General features: G+C 40.4%; 1 protein-coding gene across 4 annotated transcripts in view; it reads left to right on the top strand.

The window, feature by feature from the left end:
• LOC116842044 overlaps positions 1 to 27,364 on the top strand; it is a 196,905-nt gene extending 169,541 nt beyond the window's left edge. For 2 of the 4 annotated variants that reach the window (XM_032810685.1, XM_032810686.1), the window contains exons 8-13: positions 15,088 to 15,718; positions 16,089 to 17,121; positions 17,678 to 17,825; positions 22,094 to 22,304; positions 22,961 to 23,227; positions 23,952 to 27,364. In XM_032810685.1, the coding sequence (XP_032666576.1) occupies positions 15,088 to 15,718; positions 16,089 to 17,121; positions 17,678 to 17,825; positions 22,094 to 22,304; positions 22,961 to 23,227; positions 23,952 to 24,203 (2,542 nt within the window). In that variant the 3' untranslated portion in view covers positions 24,204 to 27,364. Of the gene's footprint in view, positions 1 to 15,087; positions 15,719 to 16,088; positions 17,122 to 17,677; positions 17,826 to 22,093; positions 22,305 to 22,958; positions 23,228 to 23,951 lie in introns of those variants that run through there. The other 2 variants (XM_032810687.1, XM_032810688.1) reach the window with 2 other exon arrangements.
• Positions 27,365 to 27,580: the final 216 nt, after the last annotated feature.

The raw sequence follows: 27,580 nt of genomic DNA, 5'->3' as shown, positions 1-27,580 counted from the left end.
TAATTATATATCTAATATTGTATAAAACTCCTAATAACTTTAGGATATAATTTGTTTCGCGAAGAGATACGTTTTACTTGGTAAAAGTAATTGTGAATTCCGTTCCGCAAGGATACACATTCCTCGCGTTTAAATGTTTTATACACAGAGAGGAAAAAAATATCTAGCACTGAGAGAAATTATCCGATAAAAAATTGACAAACGGATATTTTCGATCAAATTCCGATCAATCTTTATATCCAATTAAATTTAATTGGATACTTCTGAATAACATTTCATTCACTCATAAACCGATCAAAAAATTATTAATCGATATTTCTCATCGGATGTTTCCTGACCGAATAGAAAAGTTCATCGGTATTTTGATCAGGAATATTCGTTTGTTAATTTTTTATCGGGTGATTTCTCTTAGTGAAAAAATAAAAAAATATTTAATCGGTAAATACTAATAACATAGATCTACTTGTATAAAATATTTTTTAGATGAGAAAATTTACATTTCTTTTAAATTTCGGTTTAAGTAAATATGTTACTAGTATTCGCCAAATAAATTTTTTTATGTTTTATTTTTTTATTTTTTAGATCTTTTTGCTCCCACAGTGTAGGGATCAGAAGTTCATCTTATTGGGAGATTACTCGTATACTCGCACGTCGTCGTTCGAATAATGCCCGGATCGACGTGACAGGTTTCCGACACGAAGTATGGCTTCCACGTGCGAAGCCTTGAAAATGTGCACATTCCTTCGCGGGCATGACAGTTTACAAATATTGATGAGACCACTCAAGTGTCATTCTTCATGGCAGTCGTTTGATATAGATTATGTTCATCGTTTGCTGTATCGCACAAATATTCCGTCAAAGTTATGTTATTCCTTACCATTCATTATACGAGAATGGAAATATTCAGTTGGCGCGTGCTCGACAATATTCACACACACGCACACGAATGTATACTTGCGCACGTTTCTAAAGGCTCACGTATAACCGCGCATATAAATCGCGTAACGTCCCGCCGAGTGACTCGGCGCGGTGGGTTCATTCACAAGGGAAATCAAGCTGTAGAAAAGCACAGGGGAGATTCGATCCGGGCTAAGCAAAGTCTCGCGTCCGATCCTCTTCTCCAACGCTTTCGTTCGCATCGCGTCGGTCGTTCTCCTTCGCGCGATCGCGCCGCTTTTTGTTCGCTAAACCGCGAGGAAAGTTTCGCCCGCTACCGACAAGTAGCGCCCGGTGTTTTCCCTTGGCAGGAAATGCGAATGGATGAGGAATCGAGCACTCGACCCGAATTTCGTCCGTCGCCGGGACAGACACCTGTCTGCCCGAGAGAAGTCGCTGTTTACGTGTGCTCTCGCACACGTTACACGCATACTACGCATTCTGATTTTGTAAGTGACGTCGTGATCACCGATGGGCGCAATTGTCATTTATATTGCGCGCGTGCAGTGGGTTATGAGAACCTTGTATCAACAGGAAGCACGTGTGCCGCTGCTTCTTAAACGCGCGCACACACACACACACACACACACACACACACACACGGCGAGTATGTGGAACGCATCGAGCGCATTGATAAACCCACTTTTACATTGAAAGAAATCCGATAAAAGAATAACAAACGGAAATTTTTGATCAAATTCCGATCAATTTTTATACTCGATCAGGATATCCGCTTAAATTTTATCGGATACTTTCGATCATAATGACGTGTCATCAGATAAACCGATCAAAAAATTATAAACCGACATTTTTTTCTCATCTTTAGTCTTTAAATATAAATATTTAAACTTTCAACAGAAAATATGTATAAATGTATTCTATGTTTTGAGAATTTAAATATTCGTATTTAAAAGTCAAGAACAATAGGAAAGTCCAGAATTAGCCACTTGTCCGAGATACTTTCATTTTACATGATGCGAAGAGAAATATGCAAAAGATTACTTAAGATACGATATGAAAAGTTATGTCTAACATTATTACAAATATATAAATTGCATCGATAGTTTTCTCACCGCCGTTTCGTACGAAGCCGATCCCATAAGAGGACAAGAAGAAAACAATGTTTAATCGTCGATAGCAAGGCAAGGATCTAAGCGAGACGTCTGTTTTTCTTACGATAGCAGTCACCTTTCTCGCTTTGCACAGCTGACGAAGCTATTTTCTCGTAAATATGCTTAAGGTATTAATTTATTAGCCGAACAATGCAAATATCTAGAAAAATGTCGCGCAGACGTGTCTGTGGAACATCCTAATCTTTGGGATATTTATTGTGTGTTAAAAATATTTTATATTGAAATACTTAGAATATCACGAATTCAATCTGCAAGGAGCTTATCGCTGATACTTCCTGTCTGCAGAAATTAGTTTGTAAGATAATGTCAGGGCAATAATAACACTAATACTCAACTTTGCACGTACAAGTAAAAAGTAAATATTAATTTGCCAAAAAATGATGGTTAACAGCAGCAATTTTGGTTATTTTGGTTATTTTTCGCGCGATCCAAATATTATAATAAGGGGAATGACCTATATATATTTTATATTAGACATTTAAATATTCATATCTAAAGGCAAAAACAATAATAATGTGTCGAGAGTTAAGTACCGATGTTATTATTATCCAGACGTTGATACTTCTACCTTAACCTTAGGATCTTAAATATCAAAAAGTTAAGTGAACCCTAAGCAAAATTTTACTGAGCGCATTTTATTTGCTCGTAACTTCCAGAAAAATTATCGAAAAATTCAATAATTTTTTTTAATCGGTGTAGAAAACATCGATGAATATGGATCTATTAATGTTTCAGCAATTCATTGGAATTGAACAGAGCTATAATGAAAAAACAAAGCACATTTTTTAAAGAACGATAATGTTTGAAGAGTTGGTCTGAGTAAATTTTAAGTTTAGGATTCTAGAGTTAATTCCGTTTCCACGGTGCAATCGAAATTCGTGGGCTCTGCACCGTGATTCGTCTACGGTAGCTGCATGCTAAGCGCCATGGGAAAACGGTGAGATACTCTGCCGGCTTTTGCTGCTTATGGCAATCCGTGCAGCTACCACCGGTCGCTCATAACAGTACTCTCCTCGATGTTGAGTAAGCAAAGGAAGAATACAAGTACATTGGCCGCAGAAATGATTTCCAGGAAAACGAAGCTAAAAACCGTAGCTCGCTGTGCGAGACCAAAGTCGCATCCTGCGAATTTTAGTCCGACAACATCCAATCTGGCATTGAGTCAAGGATTCTTGTCCGCAAGGATCAACCTCGCGAACGTCCCGTCTCACTATGTGCAGCGCATTTGAAGGAAATAATTTTGCGCGCACTGGTCGTCACGTTTAGACGCAGCACCACGAAGAGGTTTTCGAAATCGCAAGTGAGCCAAGGTCACCTACTTCGGCACACAAAACAACACAAGGTTTCACTCATCGTGTTTACGTAAATCGTGCTTGTTATTGCAGTAGGTAAAGGCGTGCTGTGTTCGGCGCACGGCCGCATCCGTTACCACATCGCGAACTCTGCTTAATGGACTTATAATTGACACAGGCTCGCAATTAAGTCCCGTTTCTACTCGGCGACGACAAGAAAGGGCGTTACCGGCATTACTCGTGTCTCCTATCAATCTCCTGTCGCATCCGTGTTTCCTCACATCCGTCGCCGGGAATTCGGATCTCACGCACGTCGACGTATTTCAAGTAATGACCTCGACAGTCGCCGACAGTATTCGATGCGACGACAATCAACTCTCATCTCTCACAAAATGACGCGATAACGACAGTCGGGACGATTTTCACTTTTCGTGTCGAACGCTCCCGTTTCTCCGGCCGCGTCGATGAACAATATCATCCGCGCCAACTAATTAGCTTTTCATGTCTCGAGCTCATGTCTTAACGCACACCTCAAGCCGAAAGATCCCACGTCTTTCAAGAGCCGTTGGAAGCCTAAGAAGCGCGTAAATCTAATGGATTCGCTCTTGCAGGAGATACGTGCGTGCCACATAGGTGCGCTGCGACTTGAGAGATTCAGTTCAACAGATATTGATATGTTTGCATAACATCTACCGCGTACGCAATAGCATCCCATGCGAAAACAATAGACCACGTGAGACCGCGACGGAGTTTATGATACTATGTCGTACGCGATTTTCAGTCGTAGAAAGCGAACCGCTCGACAGGGAGAAAATATCGCGCGCGTTCGAGTTCTCTGGAACACTTCGGTTCAATACAGGTCGTGTAGTTCATTCACTCGACATTTTAGATGCGCGAACGACATTTCCCTTTTGCAAGTACTTCGTTGTACGGAGATGCGAGTTGTCAACTATGAGATGCACAATATGCCAAATCTTCTTGAGACCTCGCACTGTTCTCGGACTATTCTCCATTATTTTTCTGCATAATTTTTACTGGAACCTGCAACTACTCTTTGGGAACTTGTCCAACTCCGTTGAATTGAATAGAAATTATGGTGTACGGAAAAAAATGTGTTATTGGGTTAATCAGATTTCTGGTGAAATATGAACAAACCTTTTTTTCCGTGTTGGCACTAATTATCTGCAGAAATTATCCTTTCATTTTATATTTGCTGTTTATATTTTAGACATTGAAATATACTCTATTAAAATATTTGCTATATTTCTAACGAAATTTACTATGTCCTTTAACGAGATAGACTTTACTGACAATCTATTCCTCCGCACAGAGAGAATGTTGTAAAAATTGCAAGAAAATTTTGATAATTTTGGACCATACAGAAATAAATATGATCAAAATTATTATATATTTGTTTAAAAATAAACTTTTCCACACGTTTGACATTTTATTATTATAACAGAATGTTTTTTATATCGTATGCCATGTAGGTTAAATTTACTATATTTTATGTTTTTTACAATTTCTGTACAGCCCAGCTTTACAAAATCATTTTAAAAAATTATAATTTTAATACATAATTTTTGTACATAATTTTTACCACAATATTTTTTCTGTGTGTGTACTACCAGAAACATAGCAAAATTGAAAAGAATTTATGTAAAAAAAATATATATATACACATACATATACGTATAGAGTGTCTAACACAGCCAATTTATGACACAGCCTTTGTATGCAAATAAAATTCGTTAAACTAAATACAAAATTCACTTACTATTTCGCGAACAACCACGTAAAATTTTGAGTTATTAATTAAACAAGACTAATGAATAACAACGTGCGATAAATGAATTGTGATGGCGACGTCTGCATTTGTATGCCTATACATTAAGTTGAACTGAACAAGAAAGTTCTCTATCATTTTGTAAATGAGAGATTACGTAAACTTTTAGTTATAAATTTAAAATGTTTGGTTTAGATGACTATGCGTAATAATACATCAATCTTACACACACATATACATATATAAATATATATTCGTGATTATATGCGCGCGCGGAAAGAATATATATATATATATATATATATATATATATATATATATATATATATATATATATAATATTTTTTTTTGTATACAATCGTGAAATCTAGTCTAATCATTGTGGCGCCCAGCGGCGTTCCAATTGGCACTTCCGGTGTGGCTATTAATCTTTAAGCCAAACGATCGGCAGGGACGCATTAATAACTTATGCTCCCAGATCGGTATCTTTTTTCCGACGTCGTGACATATAAACGCGCATTCTAGAAAATTAGCATGAACCGGCGGACGTCGCTCGCGGCCGCTAGACGACCGGCTTTCTTCGTTTCGCCGAACGCGGTGCGTCCGCGTGACGATTCGCTCGAGCGAATAAACTATCGATCGTCGCGATCGTATAAGTGCGGCCGAATATGTAAATCGTACAGCCACCGTAACGAGCTTGTGCAGACTTCCCTCCTTTCTTCCTTTTTCGCCTTCTGCGTTGCGGTGAATTCGCGTGTGCATATACAAAGGGGGGAAGACTGCGCGTACGCGCGCGCGATCGGTCTCGAGTTAATTACCGAGGTGTCGTAATGACCGATTGCCTTTCCCAGCCGATCGGTGTCTACCGATCGTAGATTTGCTCTAATGAGTAAGAGCGCCGAGCATGCAACTGTATCGACGTATCGATGTTCGCGGTGTACTCTATCGAGATACAGAACGCGTATTCACGGGCGACACATTATGTGCGCGTACGCGATCGCGCTCACGAGACCGACGAGAAATCGGTGTCTCGTTTCTGAATTTCAATGAAAGCGACTGTATCGCTACATGCGCATAATTAAGTTGTCGGGCGAAGGACAGAACATAACGTTTCGTGGTATACACGTCTGTGCGTGCACATTTGTATATATTTTTTCGTGTATCTGAATATTTATAAATATTATGGAACTTTACAAAATTCAAGAGGAAGATATCACGTCTCGTTTCTCCATATTAATTGAAAGCAGTGACACGGTTTATCTTCATATAATTACTCTAAAATTCTTAGGGCCGGTTGTTCGAACTTCTTGGTAAGTTAACTGATAGTTAAGTCATATGTCTGTCTTTGTTTAAGTTGAAGGAGAAACAAAGATAAACATAACTTATTTAACTTTCAGTTAACTTACCAAGAAATTGGAACATTCGGTTCTTAAAATAGAATCTCACTCAAAGCAAGTGAAAATGGCAGTATTTTCACTCGAAACTGATAGTGAGAATACTGCTACTCGAAATCGCAAGAGAGAATGTTTCACTTAACGTTAGGATGGATTCTGAGTTTATATGAGCGAATGTTTTAGTTTATTAGAGTGTAACTTTTTATCGGATAAAGTTGCAGTGCTTCAAGTTGTCATAATTGGGAACTATTGTTGACGTATATTCAACACAGTGTCACGTTATTTTACTTTACAAAATATATAAAAATTTCTTAAGTAGTTATTTTACCTTAAAATATATAATTTTTTCCCCAAGATATTTTGTCACAAATGTATTGTCACTTCTAGTATACACCAAAATCGCTCCTTAATTTTTAGTGAAAATATTCTCACGACTGTTCGGAATAAAGATTTCACTCTACATGAGCGAAAGTTCACTCGAGTTCTAGTGACTTCGTGGTTACTCCGCTTTTTGGATGAAATTTTACTTCAAGAAATTTGAAAAGCACGAAAGTAAAAATTCGAGCGTTTTATTTGTAGAGGTAATGTGTACATGTTTCTCTCTCTCTCTCTCTCTCTCTCTCTAACTCTCTCTCTCTCTCTCTCTCTCTCTCTCTCGCCGCGCGTAATATCTACATATAAATATTATTGCGCAGAATGAAGAGTTAGCAGTGAATCACTTCGGTGTGTCATAGACGGAAAACATTCCGGTCGAACATTTACAAAACATCGGCGCATATTTCTGCGAGCGTGTCGCCGCGAGATGTAATTGATAGCCGCGAATCGAGAGGCGCACGAAAATATATACAGCCGACGCGAGGATTCTTGTGTGCGAGCGCGACGTTCAGGAATCTCGTTCAGCTGTGCGACGTCCATAAAACCTACGTACGTATCGGCAAATAGCCGAGACTATTATTCGTGGCGGGCAGTCGAGCGAAAAACCTTCTTATCGCGCGCTCCGCGTGTAACCCTCTTAGCGGGCATTATTTTTAAACGATAGCTCTTTGCAACTATCTTTCGAGACATTCGACCGTGCTGGCAACAGCAACGGCAGTTCTTATCGACTCCTCTCGGAACGACGACTATATCGACGCGACGAACACCTCACCGACGCTATCCGGTGCGCGGAATCGCCGGTGTGTGATGCGAGATTGCGGCGAAGCACTACGACGGCGAATACATACGGCCATCAATTACCGTGATATACTAGTACGTAAAGTGGCTACCGGTCAGCCGGTATTCATCCCGACAGTAAATTACTCACGCCTCGTCCCGCGGCCGCAACGTCATTAGGCGTTCGCTGCGCAAAAGTGCGAGAGAGCGCACCCTTATCGCGCGTTCGATAACTCTTCCATCAGACGCTATCGTTTGCACACGTGAAAACTCGTCGCTGATACAGTCCGCTCGTCGTCTGGGCACTTGTCCACTCAAAAATATGTTTTACTGGTCTAGATAGAATTATAAACGTTACAGTTAAAATTTATAATGCAGTTTTTTGTATCTGCTAAAAAAATCTATGTTACGTAAAATTAACAACAGCAGCATTCTAGCAATGTTTGCAAGCAAATTTAAATAAGTGTGAGGATTGTAGGTTCTTTTGTCTTTTTTTTGTACTGTCATGGCTTGTCTTGTCTTGGCATGGGAGTTTTTCCTTCAGGAATATAGTAACCTAGTAACTTTATTGTGAAAATAAATCAATTACTTAATGTACGCGTGCTAAGCTAAGCACACAAAATTGATTTTGTTGGAAAGTTTGAACATTTGAGGCTTCAAATATATTATATATATATTTTTTTTTATTTATAGGAAGATTTGACTTTATTTCTAATATTTTCTTAAAAGTAAAAAATGATATATCATTTAGTGACATAACAGTTTAGTTTTGTTCAATTTGTGACACGAAATGAATGTCCCAATTAGTGATTATGTAATATTATTGTGAAAATGAAAAAAATATATAAATTTATCAATAAATTTATCAATAAAAAAGGATGAAGATAAGGATATGAATTGATTTATTAAGAGAAACGAATGCAACTGTCACCAATTGAGGCATTCACCTTAGGCTTTTTTGTCCATCACAGTCACTTTTATAAAAAACGTGACTAGATTTAATCTAGATAAATGCTGCAAAGAGACTTTCTTGCTCAAATTTGACAAATAGTTCAGATAGACATTCCGCTTCTCTCTATCATCTATATTAATTACAAAACATATGCGATATCGCACATATGCTCGCTAGTCATTTATTCATCTTAGCTAATTTCCCGTATCTAATTTTCGCTATGACTGCAATAACCATTTGTTTTTCTAATATATCTAGCAGTGCGTTAAATATACCGCATCGACAGAGCCACGTGAGAAACGATGAAAGCGGAGCGCGAAGAACGCGGCGATTTTTTCCCCCCTCCAAGGGGAAAAGATGCAGAAGAAGTCGTGGGACGTGTACGGTCATTTTTATTCTCGCGGAAGTCGCGCAACCGGCGAAATTACCGCTCATCCACGCGAGCGTATATTCGCGACACGCGCGTTTGTCTTCCTCCTCCGTTCTTTGTGCGCGCGTGTTATCTCTGCTGATAACTATCTCTCCCCCCGCGTCCACTCGGTCGGCCGCGAGAAAAAAAGAGGAACACGTGTCGTGAAAGGAGCCCGGTGCGTGTACGCAGTTACGTATGGTCGTTATTCGGTGTAACTTTTAAGAGACCGTGTTCGTGCGCCCTACTCGTTGCTCTTCGTCGAACAGGATCGTTACTTATTTTACGAACGAGCCTCGTTACCACCGACGGTTAAAACCGCTGCGGTATACGTGCTCACGGCAAGACCCCGACGGTCTCTCGCGAGAGATACATTTTTCAAATCGCATCGATTCGCCGGCGAATTCTCGCGATCTCGTACCTCGTAAAAGCGTCGCGCCGATGAAGTGGCATTAATAATCGCAGTTGCATTATTTGTACGCGTTATCGTAAATTACGACCGCCGCGCAGAGGGAAACCGCGATGCCTTGTAATAAGTGTTTTTATCCCCGCGGTTATATCACGCAATCGCGCTATATTTGCAATATGCAGTGATATCACAAGTATATTTGATTACATAATGCATTTGTTCCTACGATTGGTATGCTAGGCGTCGTTTATCTTAAATTGCCACATTGCGGAATGCACTCTCTAAATTTCTTGGAGTGAAATTTCACTCAAAAAGTATAATGATCATTGAGTCATTCGAATTCGATAATTCTTCATTCATATAGAATAAATTCGTTACTCTTAATCGTCGAGCGAATATTTTACGAAATTGAAGAGTGAATCGGATATATTTCACATTGTCATAGGAACATATTCGCTCTAATCGATTGGAATATCCGCCTATATGAAGTCAGAATTCACTCTAGCTTGAGTTGAAACATTCACCCTTGTGATCTCGAGTGACATAGTATCAACGAAAATACTGTCACTTCTCACTCATTTCGAGTGAGATTCCACTTGAAGAAAGTAGATGACGTTGATAAAGTTCCTGCTTTGCTCGAATTAAACTTCAAATGAATCTCAAAATTGCGATAAAATTTCTTCTGTCACTTTTTTATTTATTCAATTAAACGGGAAGATATCCCTTTACAATTGAATGACAAAAGAGAGAAGAAAACGTTTTCAAAATAAATTCAAATCTTGAAAGGTTTGAAGCAAATTATGCTTTACAGAGATGGATTGCGATCAAATCATATTTTATAGATTTTATAGATTATACTTAGTATATCGGACAACTTCTTTCGTATTACACATGAAACGGATCCTTCATCACGTCAGAAATACGTGGTAGAATACGACCTCAAAACAGGTTCCTCGCGTGATTAGAATACGCAAATTTTACTTTCCGTCCTACTCGCTGAATCGCCTCATTGCAGCGAGAACTTTCTTTTTTTCGGCCATAGAAAAGAATTAGAAAGAATTAAGATTTCACGTTACAAAGATTTCGCGCACGTTCCGGAGGATTTCGCGCGAGAACCATCGCGAGAATCGTCGTGGATGAAAGCGAGGTGAATCTCGCAACGTTGTCGTTCCATTTACTCGGTTAAAAAGAAAAAGATTAATGCAATGACTATTAGTGGGAGATTAACTCCGTTACTTAGTTTTTTTCCTCCATCGCGAGACAGCGTCGAATCTCGGACGCGCAGATCCATCGGTCGGGAATAAGAATTTCGACACTTCGACGACGCGACTCGTAAACTCACGGACAAAGTCCGACATCGGTCGCATCACGCGTTACGTACTCATAAATACGTATGGACTTAAATCCGGCACAATGCATGTAACGAGGATGTTGTGACAGCAACGGCATTTCAATGTCAACTCATGATCCGATTAAAGAAGAAAAATCGACGTGGTTGCGATCGCACACTTTGGATTAAGTCGGTCGAAGGACCCTCGGTCGTGCGCTCGATAAATGATAAATGTCGAAACGACGCAGCAATGTCAGTGTTGCGAACGTTAGTCTCGCTTCGGTGATCTCTATCTTCCGCGGCGAGTACGCTCGCTCGCGCGCTCGTCCAGGTAGATCGTGTCTCGCGTGCCCGTAACTTCTACTTACACAACGCGAAACAGGAAAGCAGATCCGTTTTGAAAGAGCGCTCTTTATATTACGGCATCACGACGACGGATTTTGTAGTACAGAGTGTCTGACAATTCACGATACACTCGTTGTGGGCAGGTAGAACTCATCAAGCTGAACATTAAATTCCTCCATCATTTCGCAAACTATGCAAAATTTTAAGTTGCCAATTGAAGAAGATCGGTGCATTATCGTGCACCGATCAATCTAATTAATAACTAAAAATTATACACTAATCTAATTAATAACTAAAACTCTGTGTTCAAGTAGAAAAAACGATCTTTTCCTAGCTGGTAACAGGCGAGGAATTTTAGTTTTAAGCGATGCTTGTTTCTCCAGGAACTGAACGGTGAAATTACACGGAGAGAATTTTATAGTAAAAATTACTATAGGATCTTGCAACCAAGGAATAGATCGATATCATGCAATAATTCATTATCCTTTCATTTCATATATACTATTTATATTTTAGGAAAAGTAACATGCTTGAACATACTATGTTACTAGTAAAATTTACTATGTTTCTTAGCAGGATAGATCTTACTAACAGTCAATTCCTGGAATACCAAAAATATAATAAAATTGAAATTTAAAAATTAAATAATTTGAAAAGTTTTTCATTCAGTATTGTTTAATATACTAGCATACAATGGCAGATTTCGCCATTATAAGTCATCTATCGCGCGTGATCATTCATCAATCTTCTCTAATTAACTCAAAATTTTACATCGTCATTCGTGAAATAGTAGAACCATTTTGTGTTTTGTTTAATGAATTCTTTCTGCACACAACAGATGTGTCATGAATTGTCAGACACACCCGTTGTATGCATATTGTTGCACCCCGAAGAGAATCGCGTCGTGATGTGCGACCGGCCTGATTGTGAACCGGTTCGCGCCGAAGTCGCGCGGCCCAAATAATGGCGAATATAAATATTCGTAGTGTAAGAAGCATCTTTACGTCTCTAAGTCGCATTATTAATGCGAGGACGCGCTGTTGAGATGGTAATATTCGCGTGTAACGCTACAATCGTCTTGAAGTATTCCGGGAATTCTTACGAGCGCATTCTTAAAAGATAGGAAATCTCGTGAGAAAGCAACAGAACCGTAAAGGCACGCCGAAGAATTAAAATTCATGTAACACGCTGATGACCGTATCCGGTCTCGATTAAACGGTGTTCCTTTATCACGACGGGTTCTACGGGCTTCACGCGTAGTGCACGTAATAACTATGATTCCAGCTGACGAGTAATCCACGTTACCGCACAGTTCATTGTGAACGAGTTATTATAATTGCGTCAATCCGCATAGATGATAAGACACTTTTACGTCTCTTGAAAGTACTTGATCCTTGGAGCTTTGATATTTTTCTACCTTCTCTTACGTACACTAAAAGAAAAAATATCTGAAAAACAAAAATATACTTATTTATAAAAATATATTTATAATATTTGGCATTTCTTAGATATTTTTTCTTTCGATATATATGAGAGAAATAATAGAAATTTATACAATTGTTATAATAGAAATTATAACAAAATTTTTGTAATCTTAAATCATACAGAATTACGAAATACTATATATTTGTTTAAAAATGTTGCAAACGTTTGACTTTTTATTACAGAGTTATTCTAATTAGTTGAATATTTTTTCATATCGTATATAACAAAAATACAGATTGTGTAAATCGTCAAAAATTTACTATCTTTATAGTTTTCTCTTCCTATCTCTTCACTGCTCTCTTTATTTTTTCTTCACTCTCTTTTCCCCCAATTTTCTTCCACATCTTGTTAGTTTCATTACTCCACTCTATACTTCCTGCTAACTGCATGAAGTAATTCCTCTGACTTTTTTTTCACTTCCTATATGCTTCCTTTAGCTTACATTTCCAAGAAAGAGTTTTTCATATGCTATAATCTTTCTCTTTGCATTTCGTCCTTCTTGATATACCTGCCCTACCAGTCCTTGTGTCATCTTTCTTCCGTATATTTTTATTTTACTTCCTTATCCTATCCGATAATCAAACATTTCCTCTTCATTTCTTATATTCTTCTTGTTCTTCCTTCATCCCTTTTGTATTTCTGTTTTCTATAACTATTTATTATACATCTCCACTATCGACAATTTCTTCTGCATTACCATACTCACTTAAGCTTGCCTGCATTACCTTCACTACTCTAATTACCCGTTCTTTATGATGCCATAACCTCTGTTACCTATGTATTTTTTCCGCCCTGAATCCTGTTTTCCTACCTAATGCCTTGTTTCGCCTTCACTTACATACTATCTACGTACTTATTCCTACATAATTTCTCCTATCTAATCTCCTATACTTAATTCAATACACTAAAATCATTCCAATCTCTCGCATCACGTAAATTAAGCATTCATACACTTGTACACTATTTAATCAAATCCCAGTTTTAATATAGTCTAATTTTACAAGAATATTTTAAAAAGAAATATAATTTTAACGTAATTTTTACTATAATATTTTGTATGTATTGTTTGTATTGTATTGTAAGTATTTATAATACGTATTTTTACTATGATATATAATATGTGTGAAATGTTATCTCCGAATATAACAAAAAAATATATCTGTCTGTAACTGAAAGATTTTGCACTTTGAGTAAAATTGTTCGCAATTATGCAAAAATTATCCAAACGACATGAAGTACGTCTCGAGAAAAATGAAGATAAAAATTTGATACATGAAAAGTATAGATAGCATTGAAGTTTCTTGCAATCGTTCATAAAGTCAAGCACCGTCAATTGTCTTCTCTTTAATAATCATAGGCAATTTTAATCCTTAAAAAATGGGTGAAAAAATTGTAATTAGTAAAAAATGGAACCAGTAGGAAGTAAAAATTATTTTTTAATTAATTTTAGACACTCATAAGGCTTGAATCTTTTTTATTTTATGTAGAAAGACGCATGGACTACTCATTAGTAAAAAAAAAAAAAACTAAAAAGTCGTAATTTTGTAGGTTGAATCATTTTTACGTAACTACAACCAATTGACAATCGAACAAACAGTGAAAGTGTTCGATAAGTACAGTTACGAGATAATCGTTGAACTTTTTTACTGTGTCGCAATGTTGCTCATGTTTCCCATGATTACATGACCACTGAAAATGCTCGAAATGTCATTCGTTTAATATTTCGTTCACGGTTGATATAGCATTTCACTTACACGTATAACTTATTATTATTCCGAAAATATACGGGAGAACGGTTTTCCTTGATTCTCAACATGATCTATATGACCGTGTCCGACATTTCAAAAAAGATTTAAATATACGTGATGCCATTTAGCTTTCACGGCATATGTATACACGTGTCTAGTATGCCTCGAAGACGTACCCGCTTTAAATACGACTGGGCATGAGAATCGGTCGTAAAACGTGAAGACCGTTCCGTCGTCTTCTTACGAAATGCGTCGGCGTATTTCGGATTACGACGAAATCAAAGCCAGGTAGCCGCGCACGGGGATATCGGCCAATATGTAATAAATTTTCCCCACGGCGAATTTATGGGAATCCGGTCTACTTGCGTGTCTGCCGAAGTGAAATGGGAATTCGACGAACGTGTAATCGCGTTTAACGTCTCCCTGCATTGTCTGTCATATTTACCAAAATAAAAACATTCATTGGAAATACAGTCTAGAGAGAGATATGTGATAATTTTTAAACAGTATTAGTATTAAAATATTACATGATTTTTATATTTATTGAAGAAGCAACCTTAAACAAGTCCTAATTTGAATTATCAATTAAATACTTTTGTCTTGATTACTTTTATCAGAAGTGAACATTGTAAATGTAAGAAAAGGGCTATGTGAATTCTATGTAGATTTCTTTGCATCATACCTATATCTATATGTGGAAATTATTTTTGTTTCAGAAGCCAATCTAAGGCTTCCTACTTGGCTTACAGACGTGAGCGCGGTGCTCCTGACAGCGAGGGTAGTTACAAGAGAACAATGTCGCCGACTTCTCGACTGGACGATTGGCCATCCCCTAGAGATCACGACGATCCTGTGCTTCTGCGTGTCACGCCACATCATGCGTTGCAACAGCAGCAGCAGCAACAGCACCATCATCATCACAACAATCATCACCAACAACAGCACTCCGATCTTTCCAAATCGCACAGCGTGGACGCTCTTCATCATCGATTGGATGAGAGGTCTTCCCAGCAGCAACAGCAACAACAGCCGCAACAACAGCAACATTCTACGGAGGTGAATAAGCTCTCGCACGAGCTCAGTAAAAAGCTCCAGGCTAGCGACGCGAGGTCTCGCGCCAACAGCGAAAACAACAACAACGACAACCTCGAGGACCGCCATCAGCATCATCATCATCATCATCATTATCCGGAGAAGAGGCATCCGGAGAAAAGACACGAGTACGAACAGCGCAGGGAGCGACTATCGCCGCAGAGCGTGGAGGTCCTCAACGACAGGAACAGGCAGCTGGAGCGAGAACGTCGGAAATTGGCAGCGAGCTGCGAGCCCCTACCTCAAAATAGAGAGGTGAGATTATCTCCGGATATTTACCTTCTCATAATAGCGACATTTGCGTGTTTTTCGCGCCTCCGCGGTCCACCTATTTTCGCACCTACAAATATAGCAATGTCAAGGACACGTGGCGGATTCAATTCAAGCCTCTGTAACATTCGGTTTCTTGCTGCGCTGATTCTGATCTGTTCGGAACTTCACACCGTCGTTCATCGTAGTTGTTGTTATTCTGTCGGTCCAACGTTCTGCGCTTTTTCACCGCTCGATTCGTGCGTTTTAAAGCCCAATACACCCGAACTCTGGTCGTCTCGTTGTATTTTAATTACTTAATTTCACGTTTATTGTGTCTCTTCTCGATTTACGGGACTGAAACGGCTGTTTCCAGAAGCAGCTACGAGAAATTGGCGGCGCGCTGCCAATCACCGGCGACGACTTTATCCGCGAGAGGAGCGCCACGATCGAGATGACTTCGCAGAACCTCGAGTTGCTGAATCGCCGTAACGAGAAGAGAATGAGCGGCGCGATGACGTCGAGCGACGCGATATCCACGTACTCATTGAGCACCACGACGACGTCGATCGCCACGACGATGATGACGACTTACGACAACGGTTGGTCGCGGGCCGGGCACGAGACGCAGAACTCAATAGAAACAACGATCTTTCCCGACAGACCACCGCCTCCGACGAGCTCGCCGCCACGGTCGCCGGATAACGTCGGGGGCGCGAGCCCGCGAGGAGCTATTCCAAGACGGTCGGGAAGCTGCTCGAGCTCCTCTTCCTCGGGAAGATCTATCGACGCCCGCATATCGCCGCGGACCTTGTTGTCCAGATCGTCGCTGAAGAACTCCCTGGACTCTCTCGTGCGGAACGAGACGCGAATCGAGTGCGTTCCCAGCAACAGGAAAGTCTCCAGTCCAACTCAGACAGACAACACGGGTTCATGGAATAGATCTAACTCACCGAGCCGGGTGACGATGAGTCAGGCGGGCTCCGAGGCGGAAGTGCAAGCGGAAAGGCCCTCACCGTCCTCCAAGTTCCGCTCTGCCGGCAGATCACCTGCCTCCTCGATCTCGAGCGTCTCCAAAGCCTCCTCCTCGTCCTCCCCGCGAAATTCACCGGTGGACGAGGACAAGCTGTCGCCGATGTCATCGCTCTGCGTGTCACCTCAACCCGGCATCGAGGGGCTGACGTTGGTACAACGCACCGAGGTCGTGTTACGGGTTAACGCGGCCACCAGCGACGCCGCCTCGCAGACCGACACCTTGGAGGACACCTTGGAACAAGACTGCGCAGGCAAAGTGGCGCGACCGTTTTCAGAGTCCAGGAAGAAATTACCGGAGGAGATCGAGTGCGAGGAGCTCAGCAGAGACCTGGCCAGTCAACTCAGCCCCAACGACAAGCTGGTGCCTATACTCGGTGAGCAAGTCTGATTTTAATCGTACTGTCTCAATTGCATGAATAATGGCCCGGCGGGTATCATCCGTGTGACGGTTTCGCTATCCATCCCGTTACTGTCGTCATTAATAAACGTCAATGTACTTGATACACAATTAGATAAGTCATTCCATTTTTGAGCCGCGTCCGTTAACGCAGAACTCGCGCTGACATGTTTACGATCTATCTAGTTGCCGTTACACTCACGCGTCTTGCGCGCGCGCATGTGTGTGTCACTGCTTCACGCGCTCGCGCGCAATTATCATCCGGGATAGCGTGCTGTCGTCCGTTCGGGAGCGATGACCCTTCATTTTAATAAGCGCTAATTTAATCAACGACACGACTGCGTTATTCAATTATGCACTCCCGCTGCCGCGATATTCGATGCAATCCCTTGTCGCATTATGGCTTCCATGAGGCGCGGAGATCCCTGAAGCGTGAAACTAAGCGAACGAGCAAACTCGTGCGCTCACGTGTTCAGAGAGCACCTGATGATGTCGTTTTATTTATTTTCGTTTGTTTGTTTGCTTCTTATCAGTTCCAGCGCCGGAGCACAAGAAACCCACCGACTACGTTTCCGGTCTGTTCAGGGTGGAGGCGACCTTGCAGCCACGACCGAGGCGGCGGCTCTCCCTGGAGGAGTCAACGGCCTCCTGCGGCGAGGACGCGGATCCGGACGATAAAAAGTGGGTTTTTCGAATTGGAGCCCGGTTAATTAAGGCGTATTTATGAGCCGGCTCGCGCGCTCGGCTCCGATATCATGCGCGCGCGTGTGAGCGCGCGTTGTCTTCGTCCGGCTGCACGAAGGATTAAAGCGAGATTGTTGTTATGGTCGGGGCAGATAAGCCCCCGTCGTAAATATAGACCAAACGCGATAATTGATAGTTTTCATGGCGCTCGCGAGTGCCGGATTTTGCGCTATTAATCAAGCCGCATGCCTCGAAATCCGAAGGCGCTCATTACAAGTGCAAATCCGCGATTCTCTTCACCCGACTTAATCGGTCCAGAAGGCACCTTGTAATTTTAATGAACGAACGTACGAGGCCGCTTTTTCCACAAAGTCCCGCGACTGTTATTTCAATTTTTTCGATCTCACGAGATCTGACGCGCTCGCGCTCCGCGTGTGGTCGCCGTCGCGTGTAAACTAATCCGTCGAGGAGTCCTTTTTCTTTCGGTTGGCAGACCGCCAAATACACATGTTTACCGTACACGCGATATCCCCGGAGTAGAAAGGAAAATGACACGTATTTAAGACAGGATCGCGTGTAATTAATTATTTTTTTTTATTAATTATCGTGTTTAACTGAAGATTAATATGAGTCTACTCTGTGGAAAGCCGTTTAATTCACAATTTATTTCAGCAAATTCAATCGAAGACTGCTCGATTGAACCTAGTAAATTTAATTAAAGGTTGTTTACTTGATTAACATGAGCCAATTCAAGCGATTTATTCGGAGATTGAACGGTAACGATTGATATAACCAGTGCGCTCTCAACGTGCGTCCTACTTAGCGTTTCTCATATGGAAAAAGAGCCTGCTTGAATTGACGTGACATGTTTGGTTAAGCAAGTTTTGATGAAGATAAACAGACCTTTTGGTTATTACAACGAAATATTCTTGTGTCCAATCAGAACATTTAATTGTATTACTGGCTAGAGTTTGGTTACAACGTATATAGTGGTACATCCAAGTGTCTGGTTATTATGAGTAAAAAGAACGCAAAAAAAGAACATAGTTAAATTAACGTGACATGTTTAGTTAAATAATTTTTGTTGGTTAAACTCAGAATTTCAATAGAATTTCTGGTTGTTATAATCACATATTCTGGTATTTAACGTTAGTTGTACCATAAATAGGCAAAATGTAACAGATCTATTAATTGGAGAAGTAAAATGTAGCGCGTAAACACAATGACGACTCACAATTCAGAAGTTCTCAGATTCGAGCCCCACTAGGATAAAGATGAATTCTTCTTTAATACAGCAACAAATCAATTAATTTCAAGCAAAATAATCATATATTACACTTAAAACAAACAACTTTCAGTTAAGAAATTAATAAAATCTAGTAAGAACTGTGAATATAATTTTATCATTGTAACACAAAACTTGTCTGGTTTCTTTCACTAGAACGCACGTAACCAAATTTGTCTGATTATTTTAATCAAGATTATAGTTTGTTCGTTTCTTAAGAGTCTAGTTAATGTATCCTGAATTCAGATTATTTTTTTCTTGTGCAATCATTGGCATCTTCGACCATGCCACGATGCTTTAGATATGAATATTACCCACAAAATCAATTATAAACCTTGAGTAATCGTACGTTTCTCGATTGAAACAATTGATTTTATCTATTTTATCTATTGTTGATTAAACGGCCTTTAGTTAAATTTTCTAAATTCAATTATTAATTGAACAGTTTTTTATTCCTTTCGTTTATATCAATTGAACGTCTTTAATTAAATTTGTTGAAATCAGTCGTCAATTAAACGATTTCGATCGATTTTGTTCAAATGAATCGTCAATTAGTTAAATTGATATATATTCGTTTAATTGATTATTAAATTAAGAATAATTTAATTGATATTGTTACAACTCCGATCCAAAGGTGTCTCGTTTGTAGATGAGATGCGCGTTCCAGTTCTTTGTTCACGAGTATCGTTCACGTAGGTGTGGACGTTGAATTTCTTGGCGGATGCGTCGTTGACGAGCCTCCATTACGGCGATTTAATTGTCTCTTTTCAGCGACGACAAACGTCACGATTCGACAGATCGTCGACAGACGTCAGGAGTATGTTGCGCGGACGAACAAGCGCCGTCTGCTGATTGACGTTTCTTTTTTGCTTCGACTTGCCTCCTCGCTTTTACCCACGACCGTCTTCTCCTTCGAGTTTTACATTCATTTTACGCGCGAAACTTCCGCCACAGAAGATTGAGTCTTCCTGTCAATGTGTTCGTTCAATATTGATGGATATTGTCTTGCCTTTCAATACTCGTAGTGGCACATTCGATGTATTTTACGCTCAGCGTTACACGACTCTCCCCTTTTCCATCGATTCTGTTTGTCTCGCGCACTCTGAGACAATACTTCCTCCGGCATGCTCAAGGAGAAAGTACCAAAGCACCGAGACTGTTGCGTAATCCGCCATAAATGATATTGTCAAGACCAACTACTCAGTGCTCGTTCTCTACGCATCATATTATTTGCCAGTCTCCGACGTATGGCTGAGAGTGACGCATCGTACAGCAGTGGAGTGCGCGCCGTGCTCGACAGCAAGACGAAAGGGGAAATGGAAACGGGGCCTCCAGAAAAGTAGATACGATCTCCCGATCTTTTATTTCGTATGGGGCGATGGGCGCACGACGATGGGCGTCCATCGGAAGTTCCGTGTGCCACATACATAACACAGCTCGCGATCGTAAATAAAAATTTCACATGTCGGACGGAGTGTGCCCAATGACGCGGTAAAATCTCCCTCGGTGACGGAACGATCACTTGGCGAAATCGATAACGGAAGACCGGAGTATTATGTCAAATTAGTTTTACCAGTGCCGCAAACTTTCTACCATATTTTACAGGAGGTGGGGAGAAAAACAGGCGATTTTAAAAGCGACTACAAACAACGATAAAATCGTAACTATCTCGCGCAGGTTTGGACAATATGCGCTGTATACAAATAGTGATCAAAGAAACAATTAAATAACGAAAAAAACGGTCGAGTCAGCGCTTGTTTCCGTCTCTCAACTTGTTCTCCCTCTCTCTCTCTCTCTCACTCGCTCAACCATGGGCTTCTTCCTAATTGATTTCGAACGTAATGCTTGCCGATTCGCGCCATAGAACGTGGAGAAAAAGATACGGTACACATAATCAGATATATTTAGTTGCAAGTAGCATAGTTGCATCATCCTAGGTATCTTTGTACGATGATAAATGTGTACAGTTAATACTACTTAATTGCTCTGATGCATCTAACTACATAAATGTAGTTTCGCGTGATCTTGAGAGCCAATGATGAATCTTTTCTCCTATCATAAATTCGTGAAAAGCGAAAAATCTAACCTTGAAGATATGTGGGAAGATTCATGATTGCTTCCATGTACTGCAAAATTATTCACTTTTCATGACTTTATAATAAAGAGAAGAATTACATGATTGATAAGTAAAATCAAGTTCACGTGAAAAGAGTTATGATTAATGCCCTGGTTGTGGCAATCAAAAATCAGTTGGAATGATATTTACTATGGATACATTTTGGCTGGAGCAACTATGTATCATCACTGTAACTCAATTGCTCTGTGGTTGTAGCAACCACATAATTAGTTGTTCCATATTTTACTATCAATTTGTTCAGCACAATCAGATGTGTTATGGACCAACCATAAATCTGGTTTTTTCCTGTGAACAATTTTTATAAATAATGTGCACTCTGGAATCGCTGTAGTTCGCTCTCCTCTCTTTATCGCTTTCTCGTCTTTAATAGACCCACTTAGGTGGACAAGTCGCGCATGTTATGCGAATGACAACAACTGTGATAGGAATATGCGGAACAAACATCCCGTTGAGTTTGCGGCCTTCCCATTCGCGAGCTCGAGAATTTATCAAGTGTCAGTTTTGTTACTCATCGCGTATTTGAATCGTGAGTACGAGCCACCTCCCATACTGGATCCCACACCGGAGGACGTGTTCGCTCATTCCTGCCTCTCCTTCCTCCGTCTCTGGAAACGTCGAGATTAATAAAATCGTGACTCACACTCATCGACGCAATTCCTACTTTCGCGCAACGGCGACAATTATAGAAAGTTTCTTGCATGGATGCTGTGGAATAGGGAGAGACTACACGGCGAGGAAGGAAGGAAGGAAGGAAGGAAGGAAGAGAGAGAGGGAAGAGGGCAGGGAACGCTTAGTCCGCATTAACCGGCCGGAGGTGTAATCATCGCGATAAATTTTTTTCAGGCACGAAACGATACCTTCAGCTCCCGTCACGCCACTGTCGGCTGATCCTACCAGCCCCCTGTCCCCCACTTCGGCTTATTTCACGACGTCCGAGGGAAAGGCCAGGTTCCTCACAAGATACTCGCGGGACGTCACGGTGGAGGGATTAACACGTCAGGAGGATGCGCCGGCGGTTGTACCGACGAACAGCCTTGACCTTAGGCAAAAAAAGGTAAGACTAGTAGCCGTGCGGAGCAAGGAGGTATAATTAGACGCGTTATAGGACGCGTTCTATAATTAATTCCGCCGCGTCTACCCCCGACTAAATTTGATCGGCATGCAGCCCGCCGGGCCCCGGGTGATCGTGTAATAACGATCGCTCGCGGATAAGACGATAATAAATATCATTCCGTCTCTGTGGTACAATCGAGTCTTACGTAAAAATGTAATTACCGCTCTTCGGAATTCAGCGCTCTCGCGTATCTTGTTGTAGCTGGACTGTTACTTAATCAGTTTCCCACATGACTATTCATTATCTCGCTAATCAAATAGGGAAGAGTTGCCGGAACCGTATCGATCTCTTAAATCGCGCACGCGTATCTCATCATCAACTTCTTTATTATTATTGAATATGAATGACATTTAACGCGGTAAGTAAAGTGAGAAATAAATGTACAATGAAAGATATAAAGAAAACATTTTTAAATTATATCTTACTTTGCGTGTGTTACAAACATTTTAAAAAATCAGGTACAATTGGTGAGATACGGCAACTTTGCTTTGCTCTTCCTTAACGCCCTCGAAAGACTCGGATGCTATTTGAAGTATAGACGTTCCCTCGACGTCGTTGTATCGATTTGTCGCATGTACCGAAACGATACCTTTCAGGAGGAACTGATGATGCGGCTCGACAGGAAGCTGGTGGTGCTCAGGGCCGAGCAGGAGGCTGTCAGGGAAGAAGGTGAGGTAAATGAGGCTCTGGGTGCACGAGTCTCCGCGCGCGTTTCCGCAGTGGCTCGTCCGCCGGAAGCGTCAAAGTATCGACTTCACGTAGAGGAAGTCGGCAAGATTACGAGTCTCCTCCTCGGCCTGAGCGGCAGGTTGGCTCGCGCTGAGAACGCTCTTTATGGAATGCCGGCCGACCACGCGGAGAGAGTAAGTATTTATATATATAACCTCCTGTTTCCTTACTTGTCTGGCTCAATTGTTCTTCCGTGCATCTTAATGTGGTGAAATTCGTATGTTTCGTCAGCAAGAAATAGACGCGTGTGAATGCCTCAAATTATCTCTTCCGTACGAAATCTAATGTCATATGTTATTATATGAGTAATATACCATAAACTGAGAGAAATTATACGATAATAAATTAACAAACGAATATTTCCGATCAAATTCCGATCAATTTTTATATTCTGTCAGGATATCCGATTGAACTTAATCGGATACTTTCGATCATAATGGCATTTTATTGAATAAACTGGTGAAATAATTATAAACCGTATTAATAATTATATTTCTCATCAGATGTTTCCTGATCGGATATAAAAATTCATCGGTATTTTGATAGGAAATATTCATTTATTAATTTAATCGGATAATTTCTCTCAATGTAGTGATTAATATTATATGATTTAATGTTTAATTACCATCTTAGATTTTGTTAATATATTTTAATTGTTGTTAATTAATTTTGTTATGTTTATAAGATTAATATTGCGAAGCACGATTTTACATTATATAGATAAATTCGCATATATCTTTATTTTTATATTATAAATTAATAAACGTTTTCTTTTTCTTTCTTGGTTTGTGTATGTGTGTATGTAAATACACACGATTCTATATGAACTCATACCTTTCTTCTTTATCTTATTTGCAGAAAATCTTGGAGAGCAAACGGGACAAGCTAATGGATCAGCTAGAAGAAGCAAAGATTCTAAAGAGTAACATCGACAAGCGCAGCGTAAACGTGTCGGCGATCTTGGCGAAGTACCTGAATCAGGAGGAGTTTGCTGATTACCAACATTTTATCAACATGAAGGCGAAACTGATAATGGACGGTCGTGAGATACAGGACAAGGTGAAACTGGGCGAGGAGCAATTAGCCGCGTTGAAAGAGGCAATCGACTAGTCGTAACGATGGACTTACATGCTAAGTTATTATGAAATCGATTCGTGTATAACCGTGCATTTCCAAGCGTGAACAATGAAAAAATCTCGCATAACGAGTCCAACTCGGCTCGAAAGCGTAGGTTAATAGGGATGAAAAATTACGGGGACACACAAAAGTACACATTGTTCAAGCCTGGTCCAGCATTGAAAATCTCGGATTTCTGAGCAGCTGCAAATGGCAGATATCGCATTACAACAAAGTATTATGAACGTATGCTTACATTTTTTTTTTATACATATCTGTTGGGTTCTAGACAACTGTATTTTCGAAGAATTTTTTAATTTACTTTCTATTGCACGAAAATTACATTTAATTGAAAAAAATTACATTTTTAAGATCTAATTCGTTAGAATTTACTTAAGATATATTCCCTTTAAAAAAATTTATTTATAATATATAAATTTTCGTATTTTCGTAAACAAAATTTTAAAAATCGTTACTTGCAACAGTTAATTCTATTTTTAAGAAGCTATTTTTAAATCATTGCATAAATATTAAATAATTTGTTGCACGTAGAAGGTGACAAAACTCTCATCGCTATAGCATAAAATCATTCGCAGGTTGAACCCAATGTCCTCACGAGCTAAGTGTGATCCCGAAGCCTTAAGTGCCTAGTCTTTGTTAAGCTTACGTCGATTTTGTCGTGTTCTCCCCAGTGATCCATCAAGGTCGCAATATATCGCCGATATATCGTATGGCGTAAGGAATGAGAATATCACGAGGCACTACGATATCAGACGAGTAGAGATCAAGAATGTACCCGTTATCCGCTCCCGGATTTTGTTCTGAAAAGAAACCGAAATTACACGTTTTGTCGTCTCACAGAGATGTGTCTGTAAATACAAATTACCAAGTACGATACGTAGTCTTTAGAAAGTTTTGACAAGGCGGAACGTGCGCGTAACTAAAAGACGAGGACGATGAATTGTTATTCAGATTTCATGATGTTGCGTAAGGAGCAATACGGCTCTCATGTATTTGTATATATCTGTACTATTCTTCGTATGCCGACCAGCGTTTTTACTTTTCAAGTAAAACGATGCTCGGCAACTCGTCGAACGATAGTGAAGATATATACCGGCAAAGTCAAAATTGTAATATATTCATTAGCGAAGAAAAATGCATACCTTGTCTATTTCGAAAATCTATATCTTTGCGCGCGATTCCTATCCAGAAACGTACCCGATAACATCGTACAGTGTAACTCTGATGCAATGTCCGTCCACAATCGTACACGATTACGGACTCACTCGGAGGAGATGCGCGGTCTAATTAACAATTGCAAGTTACGAGTTCGAAGAGCTCCACGCGAAGAAAACGCGGAACGATGTCGCCGAGAGCTCGAAGATGCGCATTGCACTACTACTGGTTCGCATAATAATTTGTTGTTCGCGGCGCACGAATCACCGGATTCTCAGTCTAGAATTACTACGTGGTGCCTTCTTACATACGACATGTGATATGAGAGTAAGGGGAATTCACGTTCTCTGCGCGCGGCGCCTAAATAACCGAGCGTTGTGGGCAACCGTTGAAGTAACGCGTTGTATATGTATATAATAATAAGTAGGTTAAGCGCATACTACACTCACTCACACTCCTCTTCCAACACGCATCCATGCATACTTACATACTCACTCACATACGTACACACATATACATATATACACAAAGGGCCGATTGTTCCAACCTCTTGGTAAGCTACCTGACACTTAAATCATATGTCTGTCTTCGTTTTTTCTTTAAATTGGACAAAGATAGACATATGATTTAACTGTTGGATAGCTTACCACCAAGAGGTTGGAACGATCGGCGCATACACACGCATACGCGCACACGTGTACAACGAAGTACTATTTTTACGTATTATTCTAACCCCCGGGGGTCCTCGTGGGCCTCTATGACGCTTGTGATCTTATTTACTCTGTACGAGCCCACCAAGGACTCTCGAAAGTACCGCGAGATCGCGCGCGCGTCGTATTCGAGCCTCCATGGTGGCCCAGCGAGAAATTTTATGCCACGGTCATTTCGACACTAATTCTCATATTTCGTCCCAATGTTTCGCCGTCCCATTTCTACGTTCCCGTTTGTAACCTCATGCGTCTTCTCTGATATCGACTGCTCCCTCCCCGCTCGTCGCTACTCTACCGAGGGCGGAGAAGAGACTAACAAGCGAAATTGTTCATAAAGAGAAAGAGAGAGAGGTGATCCTCCGAATCTTTGGGCTCGGTAATGAAACACTTATCGTGGATCTAAGGATCTCGAGACGGAATCCATCCCAACCGCGCTTTCACGTGAGAGGACCGCGACTCGAAGAACATCCGATTTCGTTCATCGGTCTCGTGCGCGTTATAGAAAAGAAAAAAATATTAACGAATTTTCCCTACATTATATGGCTATGCGTCCACATAGCAAGCGCGCTTTGATCTCAAACGGTGTAATTCGGGTCGCGAATAACAAAAACGTGAGAAAGAGAAATAGCGTGTTACAAGCCGGGACTAGATTGCTACGATGAAAAAGTATCGCGTATGTGAAAGACTGAGTACAGGGCATAAAATTTTGCGGCATAATAGTCAGTTTCTGTTCCTCGTTTGTTTCTCGATGTCTGCGAATCGGCTGCGGCGGGTAGTGTATTAATCTTGCCGTTCAACCGGAAGTAGCAGCAGCAGCAGCCACTGTGTTGTAATGCGTTTACGAGCAGCGCTGTATCGTGCGGCGGCGGTGTCGAGTGCGATGCAAAATCGTATCTTCGTTGCCGCCTCGCCCGTTCGCCGCGGGTAAGACGCAGCTGTTGTACATAACAAATTAATCGAAACATGGTGCTCTGGATATCTATTTTTTACGAGAAGAAACGTTCCATTAATTCGTAAGCTATCATTACACCTAAGGACATTTAATATTTAACTTTCTCGCTGTGTACATAAATACCACGTATATAAGTTTTACGTGATGCGATGACAACATAATAATTACGCATACAATTTCGCGCGTCACCTATAAAAGCAACGACAATAGGTCGTTGTTAGTCTGATAATATTATCCCATGCAAATGTACTACAAGATCATTACGATAATTACATTTCTCAAACTCGCTTGCAATAAATAACACATTGGAATTTCAACGAGACGTGTTTTTTTCTACGGCAATAAACCTGTTCGTACTACCAGTGAACACGATATTTCAGACAGTAATCTTAATATTAATATAGGACAAGTATTACGATAGCCGTGAACTTAAGATGATGCTAAAGTGGATGACGAATTCCGATGAAAAAATATTTTCATCTAACTACAAGCAAAAAAATAACTTAGTAATATCAGCTAAACCGAGGTAGCTG

This window comes from Odontomachus brunneus, unplaced genomic scaffold (assembly GCF_010583005.1).
Source record: "Odontomachus brunneus isolate Ranch 3 - 2012 unplaced genomic scaffold, Obru_v1 Obru_scaffold_020, whole genome shotgun sequence".
NCBI classification, from domain to species: Eukaryota; Metazoa; Arthropoda; class Insecta; order Hymenoptera; family Formicidae; genus Odontomachus; species Odontomachus brunneus.
Note: the sequence above shows the minus strand (reverse complement) of the source record. Positions and strands in the feature narration are given on the sequence as shown.